This window comes from Pelodiscus sinensis, chromosome 2 (assembly GCF_049634645.1).
Source record: "Pelodiscus sinensis isolate JC-2024 chromosome 2, ASM4963464v1, whole genome shotgun sequence".
Taxonomy (NCBI): Eukaryota; Metazoa; Chordata; order Testudines; family Trionychidae; genus Pelodiscus; species Pelodiscus sinensis.
In genome coordinates, this window is record NC_134712.1 from 191274230 (window position 1) to 191299067 (window position 24838).

At 38.9% G+C, this 24838-nt stretch overlaps 1 protein-coding gene across 10 annotated transcripts in view; it reads right to left on the minus strand.

Annotated features, from left to right (window-relative positions):
- Nucleotides 1-516: 516 nt before the first annotated feature.
- KAT2B (lysine acetyltransferase 2B) overlaps nucleotides 517-24838 on the minus strand; it is a 73738-nt gene continuing 49416 nt past the window's right edge. For 7 of the 10 annotated variants that reach the window (XM_075922068.1, XM_075922072.1, XM_025183129.2 and 4 more), the window contains 9 exons: nucleotides 23673-23881; nucleotides 22713-22839; nucleotides 14215-14325; nucleotides 12413-12556; nucleotides 7508-7622; nucleotides 6783-6819; nucleotides 6446-6509; nucleotides 6264-6348; nucleotides 517-2476 (listed from right to left, as the gene is read on the minus strand). In XM_075922068.1, the coding sequence (XP_075778183.1) occupies nucleotides 2283-2476; nucleotides 6264-6348; nucleotides 6446-6509; nucleotides 6783-6819; nucleotides 7508-7622; nucleotides 12413-12556; nucleotides 14215-14325; nucleotides 22713-22839; nucleotides 23673-23881 (1086 nt within the window). In that variant the 3' untranslated portion in view covers nucleotides 517-2282. The remainder of the gene's footprint in view (nucleotides 2477-6263; nucleotides 6349-6445; nucleotides 6510-6782; nucleotides 6820-7507; nucleotides 7623-12412; nucleotides 12557-14214; nucleotides 14326-22712; nucleotides 22840-23672; nucleotides 23882-24838) is intronic. The other 3 variants (XM_075922073.1, XM_075922070.1, XM_075922075.1) reach the window with 3 other exon arrangements.

A 24838-nucleotide genomic window follows, 5' to 3' on the forward strand; every position in this document is an offset into this window, starting at 1 on the left:
TGAGTGGATGAGTAAAATCTAAACTGGTAGTCTGTTATCTGGACAAGGGAATGAACTGCACACAAATCAATACTCAGGAGCTAAAGAAGAAAACAAATGGCTCCTGGCAAGCCAAAAAGAATCATGAACCACACAAGAGAAGAAACCCAAATAAAAACAATATAGACTGTCAACTTTACTAAACCACTAAAGCCAATAAAGATTTATTCAAACTATTCCAAGCACTGTAGCATGAATGTTTCAGCCTCACTAGTGAATATACTATATTTGGTTTCATTACTCTTCATGAAGAAGTGCCTGACTGCAGACTTTACACTCCGAATGAATTCATTGGCCTGCAATATTAAATTGAGAGCAGGTACGCACACTGTAACTAATAGATAAGTGAAATGCATAGCTGGGTCTTGCAAGTCTGTTCAGTACAAAAAAATATAAACTGCTTCAATGTATTTTTTAAACGTGAGAACTAATAAAATAGTCTTAGAGCAGTTAGATATTGAAATAAGAGACCAAACATGTTTTTATATATATAATTTAAAACTATTCTGTACCAGTACAATATATTAATTTTACAAATGTAAAATTTCAGCTGTTAAAGCATTTGCAAAACCACACATCCTACTTTAGCTTTATTGCACAATATCTATGAAAATATTAATTTTTAAATTAGAAAAGAAAAGCTTTCAATATAGAAGAGACAATCTGATTTAAAGACAGTAAGAAAATCTACTCAGAAAATAAACTTTCACAGGATACCAAGCTCAACAGGTGCAGCTGTAGGCCCAGTTTACAGACAGTACTAGATGCTTCAATACAATTGTAGTATTTGTACCTTTATAGTTACAAGTCTAAATGTAATTCAGACTGATTTCAATATTAAGCATTGAGACAATCTAATGTTAACATTTTCAATACCTTTAGTACCACAATAACTACTTCAATTAATTTCTGGCATCTGTTGTTGAATAGCATTGCGATTTAACTCTGAACAGGTAATTTGCAAGAATATGTTTTGTCACAACTCAGTTATTTCCAATCTGATAACTACTTCCTGCACTTTGCCAGTGTAACATCTGTACATATAAAAACACTACATTAAAGTTCAGGCTTCAGAAAACCAGTTTATAAATTTCAATTATAAAATGAATGTCAAGTGACAACTTATTTTTTGGCCTGTATTAATCTCTATTAGGGATCTAAGAGCACCTTTCCTAAATGTAGTGTAAGCAGTAGTACACAAGTGCTTGATTTGATACCTAGTGATATATTAACATGGCTATGTAACACTTTAAATATACTCCTCGGTCTACATATTATAATAAAATATTTACAGTAGAACTTGGTAGAAAATCCAGTTTACCATATGGGCAAATAAAACTAGTGGCTGTGATATGGTAACGTTTTGGTATCTATTTAAGCAACAGTCTTCATGATCTGTGTTGGGAACTCTACAGAATGTATCAATTAAAAGTCCAGGAAATGGGATGGTTCACTGAAGTACATCAATAAAATATCCCTACTAAAATAATTAAATATGAGACTATAGTATATGCCTACCATAGTTTTTTAATTATTTGGGGGAAACTTATGTCCTGCATAAGCAAAGTCAATATGATTATTTTTTAAATAGTGGTTATGAAATCACAAGTGTTTTGCAGGTAAATAATTTATCAAAGCCAAAATCCATACAAAAGTTTGCATCTATATAGGATTTTTTCCTTAAGATTCAAAGCAATTTCTTTGCAGAATAAGTTGCTCTTCTCCCATAGCATCTCAACTAGCCATTTCTTTTAAAAAATAATATATATAAAAGGACTCTACAATGAAACGTAGAGACAAAACATTTCAGTGCCTCTTAAATTGTAATTTTCCCTTAATGTTTCGTTTTTACTGGAAAAAAATAAAACTTCAAATAGATACTGCATTAGATAAGCTAAAACATTCATTGGATGGGAATTTCCAAATCCCCAAACATGTGCAAATTCCCATATGAAATTTTTTGAGATATCCAATAAAAAGCCTATTCTTGACCATACTGCAAATATGTATGCAAAAGAAGTTTTACAGTAATGTTAAATACATTATAAAGCTTCATTTTAATAAAATAAACATTTTCTATAACTTCAGTATAATACATGTTTGCAAAACTAAAAGGGCTTTTAAAAGTGCTAGTTAAAATACATACAGGTTTTTTCAACACACATATGAAGTCCCAAAGCTACATGAACGTGAATAGCATACTGAGCCTATAAGTTAGGCACAGTGGTTGAAAGAAACAACTGTCACTTGTCAATTAATCCAGCTTCTTTAATTTTCGTGTAGAAGAATTTCTCCAATATATTGGCACATTTGTAGTATTCACTCTCAGGGGGATTGTACTCTCTGCAATTTGTAAAGACCCGCTGCAAGTCTGCCATGAATAGTTTCTTAGATACGTAGTACCTATTCTTGAGTCGTTCACTCATGGTTTTTAGATCTATACAGGAAAAAAAATTAGCAATCTGATTCCTATAATAAAGACACATACAGTGCTTGAGATACACAGTCTTTGCCACCAACTCAGTTTTTAAATAAAAAATTACTAATGCTTAGTTACTTTTATTTGCTTAGGGCTTGAGCCTGCTCTCACTGAAGTCCACAGCAAAAGTGAACTGTAGGGCAGATCAAACCATAGGTTATATAAGCAGCTTTTCCACTAACAATGAATGCAATTTGCAGCACCTAAAATATCTCAATTTAAAGGTTAAAGCCTACTTGCTGTTCCCCTGATACTCATTTGCCTATGTAAGACCCCGCGTCCTCTAAAACATTGAATCTCCTCAACCTTAGAATTTGAGCTCACCACCTTGAAGGATAAGGCCCTTCAGTATGTGACTAAAAAGTTAAAATGATCATGTAATCTCTAGGTATCTGTGTTAATAAAAACAGTATCAGCTTAATCATCATATGCCACTCAGTTTGAATACAGCAAAGAATGCACATCTCTATTACATATAGTAAGTAAAAGTTCATAGAAGTAATGTACAATGTACAGAGTTAAATGCTAACACTATTTTATATTTTCATGAAGAGAAAAACCAAGTCAAATATACACGGTTTAAAAAAATCTATTTTTCAGCAACCCAAACAAGTAGTTTGCTGTAGTGATGAAAGTTTTCCATTATTTTTGCTCACAAAACACATCAGTGAACTTAACACCCATCTAGACCTTACAGTTTGTAGTTCTATACTAGGTCTTATTAAAATCTTGGTTCTATTTTGTAGGTGCTTGTATTGGATATAAAAATTCTGAGGTAATGACATGCTTGCTGTGTGCATTGCCATAAATATGGCCAGAATGCTTTCCCAGTTTCCAGATATATCATAGTAGTCTGGACCGCAAGCTCTAGACACATGAAAGAAAATTATTAAAACTTTAATACAATATTTACTCAGTGTACCAGAAAAAATATCTTACTCATTGCCAAGGACCATGGGATCTCTAAAGAATGTACAACTCCAAAAATGACACTCATGTGTCAGTTATGGTGGACTGTTAGTATCAGACCCTGAAGAAATAAAGATACTATGAACTTTTTTCATCCTTCTTTCTGCGATTGAGCTTCAAAAAAGATGCCTTTCCAATCAAGAGACAAGCCCTACATAAATTATTAGCATGAAATTCTTTCAAAGAGAAGACTATGTGTGTTGAGTGACCCACAAACAGCCTGCAAATTTTAGCTGCAAAATGCTGCCATTCATTAGTCTTGTTGTATGGTATTCTACAAAAGAAACAGCTAACAGACACACATGCTTCCACCTATGAATGGCAAGGGGCCAAACAACTCAGGAATATCTACCGAAAAGGCAAAAGCGTATCCATTTCCTGTCATTTTGTAACTCCAACTACCTGCAACACTTTGCATTTATCTAGCACCAAACAGCTGTGGGCTGTCTGTCTTACTTATGTCGGTGCTCATTTGGGGGGCCAGTTCTTGAGACCTTAACTCAGTGTTCGCAAACTCTGAGCTTTCGATTGTTTAGCGCTGAATGACTTAAGGTGACAGAGTCTGTTCATTTCTTTCATCCACAGCATGGGATATTTTAAAAAAATGAATTTATATTTTGGGCTTACCGATCCAGGCAATAAGTGTTCTTTATAATAATGGTGGCCTAAACTCTGTGTACAAAGCAGATTCATAATACTGAGCAATATAGCATTCATCTTCACTGGTAGAGAATATAAATTGAAATATCTTTGCTTTAAAGTGATTCTGGAAGATGATTTTCATTTTATACATACACATATTTCCCTATACAGAAAGAGTTAGTAAGTTTGAAGCGCAGTGGGGGGAGAGTGGAGGTGGATTCGCATGCTCCCCCAGCCGTAGGCCCTAATTGGCCTAGGGGCAGGTGAACAGGGAAGTCGCCTCCCACACCAGGGGCACGTGCACCTTGAGGGAAATGTGGGTTAGGAGCAAAGGCGCTCCATCACCCCCAACCAATCATTGTCTGGGGGTGGGGAACCAGAAAATATCTTGGCCCTGTCCCTTCTGCTCAATGCCCCGCCCCTTCCTGTGCAGCCCGGGCCACTTCAAAAATTTTTGAAGTAGCTCCAGTCAAAAAATTACTGCCCACCCCAACTTACATCCTCCAACTGGCATAGCAGGGAGGCAATCCCCCCATCCTTTAGTCCACTTTAACCCTTATTTAAGGTGGGAAGATAAGGTCCCAGCATCATGTTGCCTGGGATCAGGATGAGAAAGGGTGGGAGAGCTAATAGAAATGGTTATAGAGTTATCTGCACTGTACACTTTTATCTGCCAAGTACTCCTAGACAGTTCTTAATACAGTTGCAGCCTAAGTAAAAGCACATCCAGAGTTTCCTGTCCTTTCAGAGTAGCCATGCAGCAGAGGGCTTTCTTTGCTCTTCAGACTGAGGCACAAAGGTGCCTCAATGAAGTTGTGTTCTGTTCTCCCATCACAAAAAAACATGAATGCATAGTTTGATTCAGTTTTAGTTCTATGGTGCCACAAAGCAAATAAGGCATCTGTTTAGAACAGGATGGAATAATTATCTAGGATTATACAGCACAGCAGCCAAAGGAAAAGGAAAAAAAAATTCTCAGTAATAATTGTGTGGCAACAGAATCATGAACAACAGCCTCAAAATAAAAAAGTTTTAAGACTGGTTATGATAGTGACCATATAGCATGCGGGCTGAGCTTAAACTGAAACAAACATTTGATTTAAATTACAAGTTAAATAAATGGGGTGGAAGGGGAAGTTTACAAGACATAGCTGGGGCCAAGTCAAGAGACCACCACTCAGTTGCCCTTTCTGCTGACCAGAAAGCTGTGCGTAGGGATGAAAGTAGATATTTAAATCCCAGCCAGTTGCAAAGAGGCCTTCTTTTATAGTGTCCCCCCCTTTCCCACACCAGATCTGGGACCCAGTAGAGAACATGAGGTAGGATATTATGTTGCAGCTTGTTACATAAAACTTGAAACAGATGTTCAGTGCACATAATCATTATGGAAGGGATATGATTACTGGATAAATGGACTAGAAAGGGATTTGAAGGAAAACATCCCTTAAGGGAGTTGACGAAGGGGATTCAAGGCTCCTTTGTCTTGCATAGCAGGGATTTGACCTCCCTCCTTTCATAATTCCCCTTCATCGCACATGAGGGGAGAAGGGAGAGTATGATGGCTGGGATTAGGCTAGGTGTTAAGTGGAAATGATAAAGGAAAGAATGAGGACTTGCACTGTTCAATTTATGACCAGGTTCTCCCAGACATTTTAAATGAACAAAGTTTCGGACTAATGAAACCACAACCATTGTCTCCTATCTTTTTTCTAACACAGTCAGGCAATAGGACCTGGACTTTTAGTCACATAAGCGAGTCTGGAAACTTTTTCTCTGTTTTTGTTTTTAAACAATTTAGATAAAAATTCACAACAAAATATGCAATGGCAAATTATCCCACATGTGAGATCACATCTTCACGTGTGTCTCAACCCTCACAGTAAGCTAAAAGGGCTGGAATAGACCTGGCTTAAGACTTCATTGGAATCTTCTTGGGTACTGTACTATTTTGTATTTTCTTACAGGAGAACATAATATAGATGCTTTGAATTGCAAGCACCTCTGAATTGCAAGCGATTTTACTGCAAACAATATATGAGAAAACGTAACAATAATCCCTGATGGCTATACTTATCTCATGTCTCCAGCTAGAGATATCTTTAAGTTTATACTTTAAAAATGTTAATGGCATTACCCATGGGAAACCTTATAACTTCATAATATCCGGGAGCTTCTGTTCTCTTCACAGGTTCCATGAAGGGCCAAGCGCTTTGATGGCTCTTTGGTAAAGAAAAAAGTAAGGTATCTAATATAGAAACTCCATATTGGAAAGAATTTCAAAGTCTTTAACATAGGTAAACTAAAATGAATACCCACCTTCACCTGCTGCAGGATGGTTTTTAATGTGCTGTAAAGCTGATCTGGATCTTTGGGTTCTTTACTTGAAAGAAAATATTAATAAAGAAGATAAGCTTTATCTCATATTCATTTCTACAATGCTACACCTTACGTATAAGCAACTCACAAATTTAAAACATTTTATCATTAATGGAAAAGTAATGCTCAAGAGCTATTCTGCAAGAGCTATTCTACAGCAGATTCCATTTTGTGATATGAGTAAAGAAATATTTCAAAGTCACTCAGTTTAGAGACATTTGTTCTCAAAGGATTCCCAAACTGCTTCATCATTACCCTTTGTCCAAGCAGTACTTACCCTCTCTCTTTTCCACTTGGTTTCCAGCCAGTTTCTCCTGCATACCAACAAAACTGAATATTACACAAGAATTTCTTCAGGTTAAAGTTAATAAAATTACTGTGCTACCTGAATAAAAAGCTTTCTAAATGCTAATCCTAGTAAAACTAGAACGCTGTAGCTCCTAGCTCATTTATTTTCCTATAGGACACATTCAAGTACACTGTAACATGCTCAACAAGGAATCCACAGCTTTTTAAAAAAATTCTTTGCCATTTTTTTATCATAATCAGCCTCTTCTATGTAAAGAAAAATAGATGTTAAAATGATTCAATGCCATCATTTTCTATGGACATAGACTATACTACACAGACAATGAAAAAATAATTGGTTGTAGTTTTGTGGTGTCCTGATTCAACTAAGGATCTATTTAGCACAGGACTGTATTACAGTATAGGGTTACAGACATAAGATGGACTCAGAGGGAAAATAATGATTGCACTGTGAAGCAAAACAAAGAGGGTAAAATTAGATAAATGTACATAGAGAAGCACTATACTAGAAAGCCTTAGGGAAGTCCCTCAACCAGAAGAAAGATAATCCAGCGCGTTTTATATCAGATTAACAAACCTAGATAATTGAAGCCTATTAAAAAGACAATACTTGGCAAATTCAAATGCCTCTAATCTTGGACCTTGGCTGTTCTGGTATAGCTTTGCATTAATAAAAGGGAGGTTGGTACATACTAATTCCAGGAATACTTTCTATAGGAATCTGTCGTACTCCATCTTTGAAGCAGGAAAGGCCAGGATAGACTTTTCGGATCTGCGCTTGTTTTCTTTCAATTAGCTTTTTAATGATCTGTAAAAATATAGATGAGAAAGGGATGGGAAAGAGAAAGACAGTTTTAGTTTTGAAAGTCAAAGAAAGTAGCTGACTGGCTCAAAGGCAAAGTGGTAAGACATTAAAGAAAATTGTGGCAATGAGAAACATAATAGGACCTTGATGTGGCCTTGTACAGCCATGACGCCTGTTGAAATCAGTGAGCATTTTGGATGCATAAAGAATGCAGGATTTAACTGTCCGCATGTATTTTACTAAATGTGAACATTGTTCATACTCCAGATTTTAGAAACACCTGTTCTATTTCAAAATCTCAAACTTTAGAAAGTGTTTTTGTGTTAATAAGAGCTGCCTTATTACTAATGTTTGTCCTTAAGGAAGTCCAGATTGATTATGCAGACTAAGAAACAAAATCTGAATGCATTACAAGTCAGGAGATTACCCCAACTTGAAGATAAATTCTATATTTTCTCCTTTGGTTACTTCAATTATAAGTAATTTAGTTTTCTGCTCTTCATGTAAATTAAAATGCATAGCTATGCTTTACCACTCAAACATGTCGTGGTCAAGATGACTGCCTCCTGTTTAATTGTTCTTTTACATTTTGGACACTTAGTACTGGTTATTTGCTGGTCTTTTTTAATTAGTTAGCAATCATAATATCCTTGACCTTATAATAGTTTCCTTTAATAATGAGGACAGAGAATTTTCTTCAAAAACAAAACCACCTCCTCCTGGATTTCTAAAGACTCATTTTTACTGTTTTCCTTTTAACAGTATTCTGATTACTGACATATCTGATAAAACATCAAAGAACTCTGGCATGGGCCAGATCAGAGGCTTAGTCCTCCAGCATGTTGCAGAAGCCAAGTAGAAGGAAATGGTGATATTCTCAAACTCTACCTACAATCCCAGAATTATCGGATGTTATGGAAGAAATGAGTTTGGAATAATTAATGTTAACACTTAAATTATGTTCACTACACTTCAAAGACAAGAAGCCATCAGGGTGATTTGGGATTTTTCATCTCTCCCAGAACTATTGTTTTTGGTTTTTTTACTATGCCAGCCAGCAGTGTGTTGGTTCACACTTAGAACCTTCTCTATGCAGCCACTACGGTACAACCCAAATCTTTAAATGGCAGCTTAAATTCTGTACAAGCTGATAGAACTAGAAAAAACTGGATATGCAATACTGGTCAGTGCCATCTTAATTACACTAAGAATAACTGGGGCTGGGTAATGCTATTGAAGTGACATGCAGGACCCTGTGCTAAGACAGTGCACAAGACTAGAGAAGTGACTTGCGTTGCTTAGTTATAGGGCCCTACCATGGTTCATTTTGGTCATTTTCACAATCATAGAATTTTTAAAAATGTAAATTTCATTATTTCAGCTATTTAAACTTGAATTGTTAGTATTGTAATTGTAGAAGTCCTGACCCAAAAAAGGAATTGGGATGGTGAGGTCATAAAGCTATGGGGAGGGAGGAGAGTTGCAGCATTTATTTCTGTGCTGCTGCTGATGGCAGTGGCAGTGCTGTCTTTGGTGCTAAGCACCCAGCTAACAACTCCCACTCTGTAGCCACCCAGCTCAGCAGAAGTGAGGGAGGTGCTATCAAGATCCTTCCAAAATAATTTTGTGACTACCCCACGACCCTCCCTTTTGAATCAGACTTCTCATTGCAGAAACATTGTCTCCCCTGGGAAATCTCTATAGTATAAGGAATGTGCTCACAAAAGACCAGAATTCACAGTCCAGGACATGTTTTCATGGCTGTGAATTTGGTAGGGTCCCAGTTTTATCCTCAGGGAGATAAATGAAGCAGCATTTATGAGCACAGAGGACACAGTTACTTCCATCTGTCCTCCTCTGCTACAGCATGGGTTACCAAAAGGGGGGGAGGGTCATACAGAGGAAAGAAAAATTAAGAAAAAGATACTTAAAGTCTCAGAAACCAGCTCCTTGAGAAGGGAAGAGAAACACAAAACTATGAAACATAAAGAACAATACATTTGAATTTCTATCTTTAAAAAAGCAAATATTTGAGAATAAATCTGTAAAACAAACATTACCCAATAATGTACCTGATTTCACCATACTAAATCTAAATGAATTCAGTGGTAGTATTCAATAAGATACACTGCAAATGTCTTTGACATAAACTAGTATTCAGGAAGTTGACATCACTCCACAGTGTGAAGATAAATTTAACAGAAGAAAACTATAAAATTCTATTTACATCCATAAATCTTAATATGTCTGTTTGTATTGACAAGACACTGAGGCACTCTTTATAAAGTTGCAGACGACGAGGAATACATAAGTGTTGGTTTCTTAGAAAACTAAGAGCAAAATTTGTGATTTATTCTTTGTGTATCAGATGGGGAATCTTAAAATGCTTCAGAAGAAAGCTATACCTATGTTCGTATGAGACAGAAAAACAAGTCATTAATTAATAATGATTTTTCCTGCTAACTGTAGACCCAAGATTCCGAAAGGACATGCTATTTCAAACTGAGATGTTTCAACTTCCTTTGAAACATTTGAATCAAAGGTGTGTTGTGGAAAACACATAAAACAACTAAGCAACCAGACTTGAAGTAAAATTTCTAAAAACACCTAAATGACTTAAGTGTCTAAGTCATTTTTGAATATAGAGAAGGGTGATCAAGGGCTTGTCTACGAACAAAAGTTGTGTATTTTAACTATACTGGTACAATTAAAGTTATACAACCCCCGTAGCATGGGTGCAATTGTACCAGCACGAAGGTGCTTATAATGGAATAGCTTATTCTCATGTAGGAAGGGTGTTTCATTGTGGTGCATAAAGCATCTTTTTACAACTGCATCCACACCAGAGGTTGTTCAAGCAGAACTATCCTGGAGAAAAAGATGATCACACCTCTAACAGAAATCAATACAATAGCAATGCGCAAATCAGATCAATTTTTAAGATGCTAGTTAGGAACTTTTGAAAATTTGTGAGGGGGCGGAAAGCAAATGCCTATAGACACCAAAACTAAGACAAAATCTGAAATTTTACCTGGCTTCCTGATTAGCTCAAAAATGTGTTTTGGAATACACAGTATATATATCAAAAGCAAGCTGTCCTGAGGTTCTGAAAGTTGCTACTGTGCAGAAGGTTTTGTTTAGAAGAGTAAAAATGTGAGAGAAATCTAAATATAAAAAGGTAATTCGGGGTCACATAAATATACTACCCTACAACCTCTTTACTCAAGGTGTCCCTAATTTGGGAACACTCATTGTGCAGACCCTGGTAGGAAGAGGCAGAAGCAACTTGTGCACTACTTCTCCCCCTTTCACCGAGCTGGGGGAATAGCACCGCAGCAACACACGCTGCTGGAGGCTTTTCCTGCTGTTCGTATAGCAGTGGGGGGATGCTACCTGGGAGCAGGGGAAAGAGGACGCGGAACACCAGATAAGTACTTTACTCTCATCCCCCCACTCCCTCTCTGGTCTGGAAAAATCTTTAATCCAGCAAACCCTGTTTCACAGGATTGCCGGAGAAAAGAGGATGAAGTGTAACACAATCAGATAGGATGATTATAGTTATCTACATTATCTTTACTTATATAAACGTACACAGAAAGTAAAAAAACCTTAAGACAAAACTACAATGGTTTTTGTGATGTAGATCTTAAATTTCCATTCATTTTGATCTATTATAGATATATTACAAGTTTTAGGACTTGAAGGTCTTAAACCCCAAATTAGCTATTAAGTGCACATGCAATTTTGGTCAACTTTAGGTTCTCTGTCATCGTTTAGAAACCAACATGTTCAGAAAAACTGTTTATTACAAAAAGTTGTTTTACTTGGCATCAGCTGTAGAAAGTAAAAAGAAGTGAGAAAGAGCACGTGTATATGATTTAACATACATAAGTATCAGGAAAGATTTTTTTTAAAAAAATTAAGGCCAGAATCAGTTATTTTGACACGCTGGTGTCGAAGAACAGACTGTATCTTCCATTCATCTTTTAAAATAATTCTGCCTTTGCAATTAATAGCAACTGGACCTTGGAAGAATAATATAGAAAACAGATTCTGTCAAACAGAGAAAGCTGTTGTTCCCTCAGGGCGCTCTCTCTATTAAAAGGAAACGGCTGCTTGACACAGAAGCAATTTTACAATATAAAATTGAAATAATAATATCTGACCGCATCACAAAAGAGCCCAAGAGCATTATGCTTTTTAGAGAAACTTCTATGTGACCCTGGTGGACCACATTTCAGAAAAAGCATTTAAGCATATGCTTAACTATTACATTAATGCCAAAATGTTGTCATGGACTATGATCTTTGTGTAGACGAAGTGATGAACTAGTTAAAGGATATAAATATGAACTTTCCATTCAAAGTTACCGGGAGTCAGTGCTGCAATAACAATTATGTAAATCAAATACTAAAAAAGTTGAAAAGTAAATTAGAGCAACCTTGCAAAATTTCACACACCTGCTCACCCAGAATGAGAAATTTTATTTTGTGATATCATACTATATCAATACAGTGTACTTCTTTAAATGATGATGCTTTGTTAGCTGTAAAAAAGGAAAAGTTATGCCTGAAATATGGAAAATTTATGATAATTTTAAGGCCATAATAAAACATGTTTAATTAATTAAAATGGTTTGTGTGGTATATTGAATACCAGCTATGGTCATGAAAGGGGATAGAGATTTGAATACTGGCTGAAGTTTTTAGAAATATTTTTCTAAGCCATTTTAAATGTGTAAGTTTTTTAAAAAGTTAATATTAATTAATAATATTTTATTTCATTTTATTTACCTCTTTTTGCTTTTTAATGATGACAGAAAACTCAGTGTAGGGAATCCTTGGATTTAATTCACATCCCATTAAAGTGGCTCCTTCATAATCCTTGATATAGCCAACATATTTTGCTTTTGGTACTTTAATATCTTTGGAGAAACCCTAAGCAAAGATAACTCAAATTAATACAATGCATTATTGCAATTATGAATTATAGTCAGATTCATTACACTGTCAAAATGCCAAAAATATTTAAAAAAATCTACTGACCATGACCCCAGTTGTGTCAATACTTTAGAGTGTGTAGTTTTACACACAAATAGTCAGTTACTCACATGCAGGATAATGGCTCATAGCAAGAATAGAAACAAACTCCAAAATGTAATGAGTTACTTTGGTGTGGGGAAGGGAGGTAGGCAAATACACAGGTTTTTATTCAAAGAAAGTTGTTTACATAAAACATTCAATATTATGCGAACAGGTCTCAATCTTGCAGTCACTAGTCAGGCTAGGCTTCTACTGAAGTCAATTAAAGTTTTCCCTAAGTACGGCTGCCACAATGTGCCCCAAAAGAAGAAGACAGACAACCAACTAGCCAAACCCACCCACCCACCTGCATAAAAATCAAGTAAAAAAAATACAAACCAAAATATAAAACCAAAGAAAGTTCCAGAGATTACAGCATACAGGGGACAGAAATCCACACTATAGAACCCCATGCATAATATAGGAGGGCAACCCTCACAATTCCCTAATGAAAAAATGAGGAAGTTTTCCTCTCCTTTGGCCACTTCCTTAAGGCTTTTCTTAAACTAGCAGAATCTGGCTTATTTGGTTTTGTTTAAATTTGTCAATATAGGCCCCAATTCTACATAGCAAGAATAGACCCCCCCACACTCACATGGATTCACACTTTATTTACAGAACTATGTATGGGTCCATGGTAGCAAAACTAAAAAGAGGACTGGTGCTTCAATGCACAACTGACTTATTTAGTATCTATTTTAAAGAAAGATCAAAATAAAAATAAAACACACAGTTACCATATACTAAACTAAAATTTTATGATGGTATAACTCATTGATTTCCATATGATTTGTGATCACAAAAGAGATACAACATAACCATCTAAATCTATTTCTGTCAGTGTGGTAAGAACACTGTATTACCACATATGTCTGTCTCACCTCAAACTCCCTCCAAAAACAGTGATTTTTTAAGTGCAGAGTACTTTTTAACATTCAATTAGAAATTCAGAAAGTGAATTTATTTTAACCACATTCAGCTGTAACTTTAAAAACACTTCATTGAGAGTATTATGCAATCTGCAAATATATTCAGATTTTTCCTTCAAAAATACTGTTCTATAAAGACAATACCTTAACTTTGGCTAATACAGAACATATTTTGCATATTAAATAAAAGACACTGCACATTTAATATAGCTGCTTACATACCACAAGTTGCTAATATATTATATTTAGGCCATGTGTATACTAGCACTTACATTGGCAAAATTTTGTCACTCAAGGGTGTGAAAAAACACACACAAGAGATACAAGGTTTGCTAGCATAACTGTGTGTGTGCAGAGCACTTTGTCAGCAGAAGATGCTCTCTCGCCAACACAGATACTAGCCCTCATTGAACTAGTTTCATTATGTCAATAGGAGACACCTCAGCCATCAGCACAATGTGGCTACACAACAGCTCGTTCAGCTGTGCCACTGTAAGTTTGTAAGTAGAAACACAAACTTATAGACACAAATTTCTACATTTCAGTATCGTGCACTGACTGAAGACTTTTTTTAGGCTTACTTACTTGTTTCTTGAAGTAGCCAATTGCATATTCATCTGCGTATGTGAGGAAGTTGAGAATGTTATGTTTGATGTGATACTCTTTCAGATGATTCATCAGGTGAGTTCCATAACCCTATGTGGAAAGAGTTAAGGGAATTCAGCTCATGATGATAACCTTTTTGTTGTTACATATATTACAAGCTGTGGGGCAAGAGATAGACCTTACCTTCAACTGTTCTCTAAAGGGAGTATTTTTCTAGAGCAGTACGCAAGTACTTCAGGCTTATAATTTAGAGAGGATTAGCAAAGACTGAACTACTTACAACACTTGGAAGGTCAATGTGATCCAATGGAGGACACTATGTCATAACTTCTAATTATTGATTCACTTTTGATCTAAAAGAAACAGCCTCAGCTCTTATGGCTCTGGTCTAATCTAGGGTATGTCTACACTACAGCGCTAATTCGAACTAACTTAGTTCGAATTACAGGCAGTCCCCGGGTTACGTACAAGATAGGGACTGTAGGTTTGTTCTTAAGTTGAATCTGTATGTAAGTCAGAACTGGCGTCCAGATTCAGCCGCTGCTGAAACTGATCAGAGCTGATTCCAGGAAGCCTGGGGCAGAGCAACTCTGCCTCGGGCTTCCTGTAGTCAGCACTGGTCAGTTTCAGCAGCGGCTGACTTGGGGACGCCTGGGGCAGAGCAACTGGGGTGCTGCTGGGTTGCTCCAGTAGCACCCCTCGGCGCTACTGGACCAACCCAGCAGCACCCCAGCTGCTCTGCCCCAGACGTCCTGATTCAGCCACTGCTGAAACTGACCAGCAGCGGCTGAATCAGGACCTGGCGCAGAGCAGCTGGGATGCTGCCGGATTGGTCCAGTAGTGCCCAGAGCGGGTGCTGCAGGACCAATCCGCAGCGCCCCAGCTGCTCTGCTCCAGGGTCCAAAACAAAAGCCTGGTCTGCTGGGGGGGGCACACTATCAGGGCCCCCCCACCCCCAGCAGACCAGGGACACGGGGAGCAGAGCAGCAGCGGCAGCGGGGTGCCGCGCCTCTGAGGCTATGCTCTGGCAAAGTCTCAGAGGCGCGGGACCCCTCCCCCCGCGGCTGCGGCTTCAGTCCCGGTGCCTGTGGTCTGCTGGGGACCGTCCCCAGCAGACCACAGGCACCGGGACCCAAGCGGCAGCAGCTCTGGCAAAGCCTCAGAAGCGCGGGAACCCGCCCGCTGCTGCCGCTTGGATCCCGGTGCCTGTGGTCTGCTGGGGACGGTCTCCAGCAGACCAGGGGCACCGGAGCAGCTTACGAACGGGGCTTTCTCGCCCCGGAGCTCACAGGTAGCAATCCGCTACCTCGACCTCCGGGGCGAGAAAGCCCCGTTCGTAAGTGCGGATCCGACATAAGTCAGATCCGCGTAAGTCGGGGACTGCCTGTACTTAATTCGAACTAAGCTAATTCGAACTAACGCGTCTAGAACTAAAAACTAGTTCGAATTAGCGTTTTGCTAATTCAAACTAGCATGTCCACATTAAGTGGACCCTGAACCGGGCTTAAGGATGGCTGGAAGCAGTGCCGGCAGGGCATCAGAGGAGGACTTAGAGCATGGAGATGCTGTCTCAGGGTAGCCGAGGGCTGCGCTTAAAGGGTCCCGACCCCCACCCCGGACAGACAGTTCTAAGGGGTGCCCCGCTTGCAAAGCAGTCCTGGCTTGGAGTGCCCGGACTACCCACACTGGGCACATCACAACACTCGGCCATCAGCCCGGCTGCACTTGCCGCAGGCTGCCATCTGGGGAGAGGGGGCAATTGGGGGGCTGCAGGAGAGCTTCCACACCCAGAAGCCCGCAGAGCCAGCCCAGTCCTCCCCATCGGGGGCTCGTACCCCATTCCTCCCTCACCTCCTTCTACTTACCCTTCCCTAGCCCCCCTTCCTGATGTACAAAATAAAGGACAATTGTTTTCAAAAATGGAATCTGTCTTTATTGAACAAAACTGGGGGAGACTGGGAAAAGGGGAAGAGAGAGGCTGGGAGAGGGGAGGGCAACTACAATGATCAGGGGTTGGGAACAGGTCCCATATGAAGAGAGGCTAAAGAGACTGGGACTTTTCAGCTTAGAAAAGAGGAGACGGAGGGGGGACAGGATAGAGGTCTCTAAAAGCAGGAGTTGGGTGGAGAGGGTGCATACAGAAAAGTTCTTCATTATTTCCCATAAAGAAGGACACCAAAGAAAAGGAATGGGTAGCAGGCTTCAAACTAGTAACAGAAAGTTGTTCTTCACAAAGCAAAGAGTCAACCTGTGGAACTCCTTGCTGCAGGAGGCTGTGAAGGCTAGAACTAGAACAGAGTTTAAAGGGACGTGAGATCAAGTCATGGAGGTTGGGTCCATGGAGTGCTATTAGCCAGGGGATAGGAGTGGTGTCTCTGCCCAAGGTTTGTGGAAGGCTGGAGAGGGATGGCACGAGACAAATGGCTTGGTCACTGTCTTCGGTCCATCCCCTCCAAGGTCCCTAGGGTTGGCCGCTGTCGGCAGACAGGCTACTGGGCTAGATGGACCTTTGGTCTGACCCAGGACGGCCATTGTAAGCTCAGGGCTCAGGGTCGGGGGTCTCAGTGGACCCCCTTGATTTTCATGCACACCTGCTCCTGGGTGGCCAGGCTGGCAGCTCTCCTGCCCTAGACAGTCACTTTCCTGTGCCTAGTGCCGAGATCGTGGATGAAGTCCACGATGTCCGCACTAGCCCAGGCGGGTGCCCGCCTCTTGCGGTCCCGGGCAAGCTCCCGGGAGCCGCCAGCCTGGTCCCGGGAAGAGGGGGAGGGCTGGGGGGCATCGGGTGGCTGGGTGCTGGCAGGTTTGCACCTGGCACGGGCACCGTAGCCAGCCCGTGCCCCTTTAAGAGGTCCGGGGCCGGGAGGGGGGCAATAGAGTTTCCCTGGTGTTGGCCAGAGTGGCCACCAGGGAAACCTGGGGAGGGCTAGCCTCCCACTAGTTCGAATTAAGGGGCTACACACCCCTTAATTCGAACTAGCTAGTTCGAACTATGCTTAATCCTCGTAAAATGAGGATTACCTAGTTCGAACTAAGCGCTCCGCTAGTTCGAATTAAGTTCGAACTAGTGGAGCGCTAGTATAGCGCCTATCAAAGTTAGTTCGAACTAACGTCCGTTTGTTCGAACTAACTTTGTAGTGTAAACATACCCCTAGGGAGTTATTTTGAAATTACCCCCCTTATTTCGAAATAATAAGCAGAGCATCCATACTACCAAGCCTGTTATTTCGAAATAACAGGCTGGTTATTTCAAAATCTGTACTCCTGCTCTCCTGGGGGAATAAGCTTATTGAGAAATAGTTATTTCAGGAGTAGTTATTTCAAATTTAGTTATTTTGAAATAATTTCCTAGTGTAGTCATGCCCTTGGGGAGCAGAGTGTTGCCCTAGAGATACTTTTTTCAGGTAGTTATAATTCCAGGTGAATATATCTATTGTATTTTAAAGTTAAATATCAAGCATTTAGCATCAAAACATACAGAACTACAAAGCTAAAGATGCTCAGATGCTACAATATTCTACTGTATTTGAGAAATAGATTCTTCCATAAGACTTCCCTTGACCATGTCACTGTAATGATTAGGCAGCTGATGTACTAAGAGTGCTGTTTATTATGGTAACCATGATTGTTTCATTGTTACCTTATCCTCTTACCCACCTGTTCTTTTTCATCTCATCCTAAGACTTTAGGCTCTTTGAGGCAGGTGTATTTTTTATTACATGTGCAATATACACATGTCCAGTGGAGGCCTGATCTCTGATTGGGGTCTCCACACACACAATATAAACTAATAAATGATGAATAGAGATGTCCTCTGATTCCAAACAAAAACAATTCCTAGTCTCATTCAGAAACAGAAGAGAATTTATGCAGTAATGTAGCTAAAATGAAAAATCCTACAGAAAATATGCCATTTACATTTCCAAACAATCCTATAATTTTCTCTTGCCATGAAAAATAACTGATATAGACAAGGATCCTTCACTAATGTAACTGAATTAATCATTCCTGCTTAAGTTGTAATTACTGAGGAAATATATAAAAAATGGAGCATTTTAAAAATGTGCAGGAAACTTATGTGGGATCTTCTTATTTCTTTGGAAGGTTGGGAGACTTCTTATGCTTTGACATGAGATACAGCAATGAATTACAAAATAGAAAGTGTAACATTTATAATCAACAATCTTTAATAGCCTCTGGAAAATGGCAACAGATATATCAGAGATAAATTAATACTAGAAATTTAGCACAGAATACTTAATAATGACACTTGCATGAAAACCCTGTCACTGTGGGCATAGTAGCTGTGCATCAATTTATTCGCAGTGGGGCCCTTTTGCAGGTTTCACATTTAATATTACAGTCCCAGATTATGTCCTAAACTGCAGATTTCTGAAACCTAAATAAGTAGTAAGATGCCTGTTTCACCTTTCAAAGAGTTCATCAGGCAACAAATACATGAGATGGCAACGGATGGACTGTTGAGAGGGCCCAAAAGTTCTTTAGAATACTCAGTAGTGTTCAAGAAATAAAGGAATTTTCAGTGTTCAAACACTAAATTCACAAGGGTTTAATTTAAATAGGAGAAACTATGATCAAAAAGTAATGAAACATCTTAAAAACTAGAGATGCGAGTACTAGTCAAGCTTATTTCTCTGTAGCAGAACAATCCAGAGAGTAAACTAGAGATTCACTCTACGGCGTATGTCAATACTGAAACTGAACACCGACAGCCTGCTTAAGCTAGCTGACTCTGGCTTGCAGGACTCGGGCTAAGGGTTTGTTTAACTGCAGTGTACACATTCAGCCTCTGTCTGTACCCCAAACTGTGGGACCTCTCCCACCTTGCTCGGTCCTAGAGCTTAGGTTGAAACCTGAGTCCCAACATCTAAAATGTCTCTTCACCCAAGCCAGCTGCCATGGGCCAACACAAGCTTTTAAGGCAGCCTAGACACACACTATAACATTTTTGGAGCCCATCATTCTGTTGTCACAAGTTTAGTGACTGATTGCAAGAGTTCTAAACTATTTTGTCTGACAGACAATCCAATATTACATATGCACAGAATATTTTGTCCTATGGGTGATTTTTAAATTTAGCTTTCTTATGTAAATTCATTTATTCAAATGTTATTCATTTCCACAAAAACTTCTACAGCTGAATATTCATATAGAGAAGAAAAGACCATACAAGTTATAATGCATATTGTACATATAGGTCACATCCAGCTACTTCAAAACCTTTTCAACTTTCAAAAGCCAATCTTTTTTAAATAAATCCTTTATCTTACTTAGTCCAGCTATGTGAAAGTTCATACAGATAGGAAGTGCTTTTAGCAAGAACAGGCTAAGATCCATTTGTAAATATTTTCTGAATTAGCTGCTAGTAGTGACCACCTTCCACAGAAAGGAACATAGGAATCCCAGTTTTCACAGGTAGTTATCTCAAATATATATGTATGTCAACAGGCACCCAGGAGTGTAAATTGATAATTGTGCATCTAAGTGCTCGTGCATGTATTCAGTACAGCAGCTACTTTTGACAAAAACTGCAAAAGCCGTTACACCATTATTCAGAGTTAGAAATATATGTCTGGACTGTTATATTTTATTATGTAAATCTGCTGAAATGCTGAATGAAAGCCTTTGTGACAAATTGTTGGCTAAGAGGTGACTGAATCTCAATAAAACGGAAGTTTAGTGCACGCAAGATTAAGGGAAAATATTTAAGGCAGTAAAAGCATTCAACTCTCACTCTGCTATTCCTCCACCCTGGCTCTGTTTCCAAGAGCCTGAATGGAGCACGTCTTCTGCCAACTCTATGATGTTGAATTCTAAATTAGTTTCAGTCTCATCTATGAACATGGTTGACTGAATATACAGCTACAGCACCATCTAAAAGCAAGAAGATGAAATTAAATAGCCATAATTTTGATTCACCTGAACTTTATTCTTTAAGAAGAGCAGTTAATTCTTCAGGTCTGGTCAATACAGCTTCGGCACTCAGGAGCATCAAAAAACCACTCTCTTGAGCACTGTAGCAGTGCTGCCCTAAACCCTAGTGCAGACTAGGGGGCTGTGTCTATACTGGCAAGTTATTCTGGAAAATCAGCCGCTTTTCTGGAAAAACTTGCCAGCTGTCTACACTGGCCGCTTGAATTTCCAGAAAAGCACTGACGATCTAATGTAAAATCATCAGTGCTTTTCCGGAAAAACTATGCTGCTCCCGTTCGGGCAAAAGTCTTTTTCCGGAAAACTGTTCCGGAAAAGGGCCAGTGTAGACAGCACAGTAGTGTTTTCCACAAAAAAGCCCCGATCGCGAAAATGACGATCGGGGCTTTTTTGCGGAAAAGCACGTCTAGATTGGCCACGGACGCTTTTCCGGAAAAAGTGCTTTTCCGGAAAAGCGTCCGTGGCCAATCTAGACGCGCTTTTCCGAAAATGCTTTTAACGGAAAACTTTTCCGTTAAAAGCATTTCCGGAAAATCATGCCAGTGTAGACGTAGCCGGGATGTTAAATTTCAATGAATCAACTACTATGAGTAGTTGATGGAATGTGCATCAGCTCCTTGATTAGTCAATAAGGGGTGCGATAGGGCACTCACTATCCCCTTTTCTGCCTTTTAAATGTAGTAGAGCCATGGGTAGGGACTCAAGCAATCTCCACTTGCCTGGATTCTGCCTCTCCCTTTAAAACGTAGCAAGAGCTTTAGAGGGTTCTTGCAACGTTTCAAAGGGAGAGGCACAGCAGTTGGACTGGCACGAACGGGGACTGCTTCAATCCCCACTCGTGCCATTTCCTTGCTTCACCTGTACATTCCCTGCCTCCCACCCTTCAGACAGTGCTGGGGAAACTGGCTGTTAAGCTGGCTTTTCCCCCACCCCCACCCGCTGCCTCCCTCTGACAGAGGCAGCAAGGAGTGGGGGAGTGACTAGTCAAGTCATTACTAACTACCCGATAAGCATATGCTTATCAAGTAGTCGACTACTAGCTGCTTACATCTGTAGTGTAGACACAGTTATATTGGCAGAAAAATGCTTCCATAGATCTAGTTACCCTCACTTGGGGAGGTGGAGTTTCTATAGCAATGGAAACTCCCCTTCTGTTGCTTTAGGAATCATAGAACACTAGATCTGGAAGGGACCTCGAGAGGTCATTGAATCCAGTACCCTGACCTCACAGCAGGACCAAGCACAGTTTAGATCATCCCTAACAGGTGTCTGTCTAACCTGCTCTTAAATATCTCTGGAGATGGAGATTCCACAATCTCCCTTGGCAATTTAATCCAATGTTTAAGCACCCTCACAGGCAGGAAGTTTTTCTTATCTTGCTGCAATTTAAGACCATTATTTCTTGTCCTATCCTCAAAGGACAAGGAGAACAATTTTTCTCCCTCCTCCTAATAACACTCTTTTAGATACTTGAAAACTGCTATCATGTCCCCTCTCAGTCTTCTCTTTTCTAATTTAACAAGCCCAGTTCTTTCAGTCTTCCCTCATAGCTCATGTTTTCTAGACCTTCAATCATTTTTGTTGCTCTTCTTCAATTTCTCCACATCTTTTTTGAAATGTGGTGCCCAGAACTGGACATAATACTACAACTGAGGCCTAATCAGCACAGAGTAGAGCAGAAGAATGACTTCTTGTGTCTTGCTCACAACACTCCTATTAAGACTCTCTACACCATGGGAGCACAGTATCCTAGCTGTGCCACTGTAATGGCTTAACATTTAAATACCCTTCAAGTATAGATTAAGGCTATGTTTATACAGCAGTGTTATTCCAGAATAACTAACATTAATCAAAATAACAAACAGCAAATCTACACTGCAAGCTGTTATTTCGAAATAATGTCAAGACGGAGGATTTCTTACTCTGACTCCAATAACCCTCATTTTACAAGGAATAAGGGAAGTCAAAGGAAAGGTGCTCTTCCTTCAACTTCCTGCTGTGTAGACAGCACCAAAAACCAAATTAAGCTATTTAGACGTAAGCTACGCAATTAAGCTGAAGTTACGTAGCTTAATTCGACTTTAGCCCTGCTGTGAGCTGTGCCCTAGGAGAGTTATGTAGTACACCATCTCATTTTTAGATGCGAGATTATGTCCACTTATTAAAGATTGTATTTTTAATTCAAGTGATTTAAGGCTGTGGTCCATAACATTGCTGCTTCACAAGCAGAATGCTCATTTTCATTTAGCTACAAATGTTACAACAAGTGGATACAAGTGCAGTCAGGGAAGACTGCAGAGTGACGAATGCAATAAAAGGAGACAACAGATTGGTGTGGTGATGAAAGATGTTTAATTATTATGAAAGGGGAGGTACTCAGATCTAGAGCATTTTAAAGCAGTTTAATTTCTTTGTGTGTTAAATATATCGCCAAGTGAACTATAACACATTATTGAGTTCTGGCCCCAAATAATTCAAATAGACAATCAACTATACAATAAATCAACTTCTAATACTGTCTTTACCTTGACTTGTTCATTAGAAGTCACAGCACAGAAAACAATCTCTGTAAATCCTTGAGATGGGAACATCCGGAAACAGATACCACCAATCACACGACCATCTTTTATTAATGCAAGGGTCTTGTGTTTTCTGAATGCATAAAACAACAACAGCCTTAGTACATTGGCACTTCACAGGTACCGCTTTCCCTTTTTATTCTTTGCTTTCCAAAAACAATTATGAATGTCTTGGTTTAAACCAATTGCTTGTATCTATAGAACAGTTGCTGATTTAACTAACGTATTCTGCATCGACTGTAAAATGCATCATAAAAGTTTTCTTGTCTTTGCCATTATAAATTACAGTTACATTCCATTTCTTATCAAAACTTTACCTTAGCTAAATTAGAGATTAACTGAGCTTCAGGACATTCATCCTTTACTACCAAATGCTTGATTCCCTCTGTGCATTCTGCATAGCTTAAATATGTTATCTGCACAGCTTAATTCAGGAATTCAATTATTATAGGTATTTCTAAGCACCTATTCCCAAAAACATGCAAAAATCAGAAGAAATATCAATTTCAGCAGCACTTACACAATGTGCTAGCAGTTAAAAGGACACTGCCCTCAGTAAACCCTTCATAACTGTTTATGGCAAAATTCAAGGTCTGTGAAAATTTACACTGCATCCATTTCCTGCCTTAGCCAATAACCAGTGCTATTAATCTTTAACTTTCATGACAGCAATGATAAAGATTATGTCCAGATTTCTTACAACTTCTGATGATATTTGTATTTAGTATATTTGGAAAGTAGCAACCTGATATGTTTTCCAGGATTAATTTCTCTCTGAAAATAGTAAAGCAAGCATAAAACAGACATGCTTTCTGTCCTTTCTGTCCTTACATTTATCCTTTCTTGTTTATCTGCTGAACACTACAGAGTGTGCAGATTCTCAAACATCAGAAAGAAGATACTTACGGATCAAAGACCAGCCGTGTAATGTACTCCTTTGGCATTCTGGGTAGCTGATGGGAGAATACATTCTGTAAGCCAACCAGCCACATCATAATCTTTTTGTTTGGTTTCTGGTTCAGAGAATTTCCAACTACATGAAATTCAATCACTCCCCGGCGCTCCTCTAATCTTGCTGCTTCATCCCGAGCTGAATGTGCTGACAGAAGGTTAGTCTGTGTCATGCAAAAGGGGAACAAAAATACATTAGAGCAAGTTTGAGGAGATATTGTCTTAATTTCCCATCTATCAATAGGACAACCAATAAAAGGTTCTAAGCCTTCCAATCTTTCGTTTACAAACAGAGCTATCTGTGTGTATTAAATAAAAAGCGACTCTGCCAAACAAGCCTGAGTTTTGATTTTATTTTTACTTTCCATGATTACACAATTATCTTAAGAATTTGCAAATATAATTTAATTTCTTTCTAATTTTGCACCTAATATTTGGCAACTGTGCATCTATTTCTGAATGGAGTAGAAATTAATATAGCCAATTTGTTTAACAACTTCTACTTATATAGCAACTTACCGGGCAAAAACATTTTTGCTTTTATATTGGCAACTATTGTGGAAGACCACACAAGTCTGAAAACAGTATCTGTTAACTGCTTCTCTAACAATACTGGAAAAATATTTTTGTGGGTCCTATTAAAATTGTGGCTGTATTTTATTTTAAAATTTTTAGGTTTATTATGGTGAATTAAATGAATAGGTAATGAAAGCTTATCTATTAAGCAAGCTGAGGTACTCCCAATCACCTATTCTTTACAACGCGATTAAAAGAAAATAGATAGTTGTTGGATATTAAAACATTGCTAATTGCTGTCCGGGAAAATGCGTAACTTATTTGCATAGCTAGTTCTCCTTGGAACACACTACAGACACAGGACTGTTACCAGTTAAAAGGATTCCCACAGTTAACATTTATTTTGCACTTGACCACACCTCTGTGCATTGTTTGTTTTACAGAAGTAAGTTTAGCTGCTGGCCATCCAGTCACCACTGCTGCTGGGCATCCTGATTGTCCCAACATTTAAAATGAGCCTACCCAAATTGCGTAATCTAATTAATGGGTAAGAATCTTGTTAACACTCCAAATTTTCTGCAGCCTCTGGCTGAGACTTGGCAAAT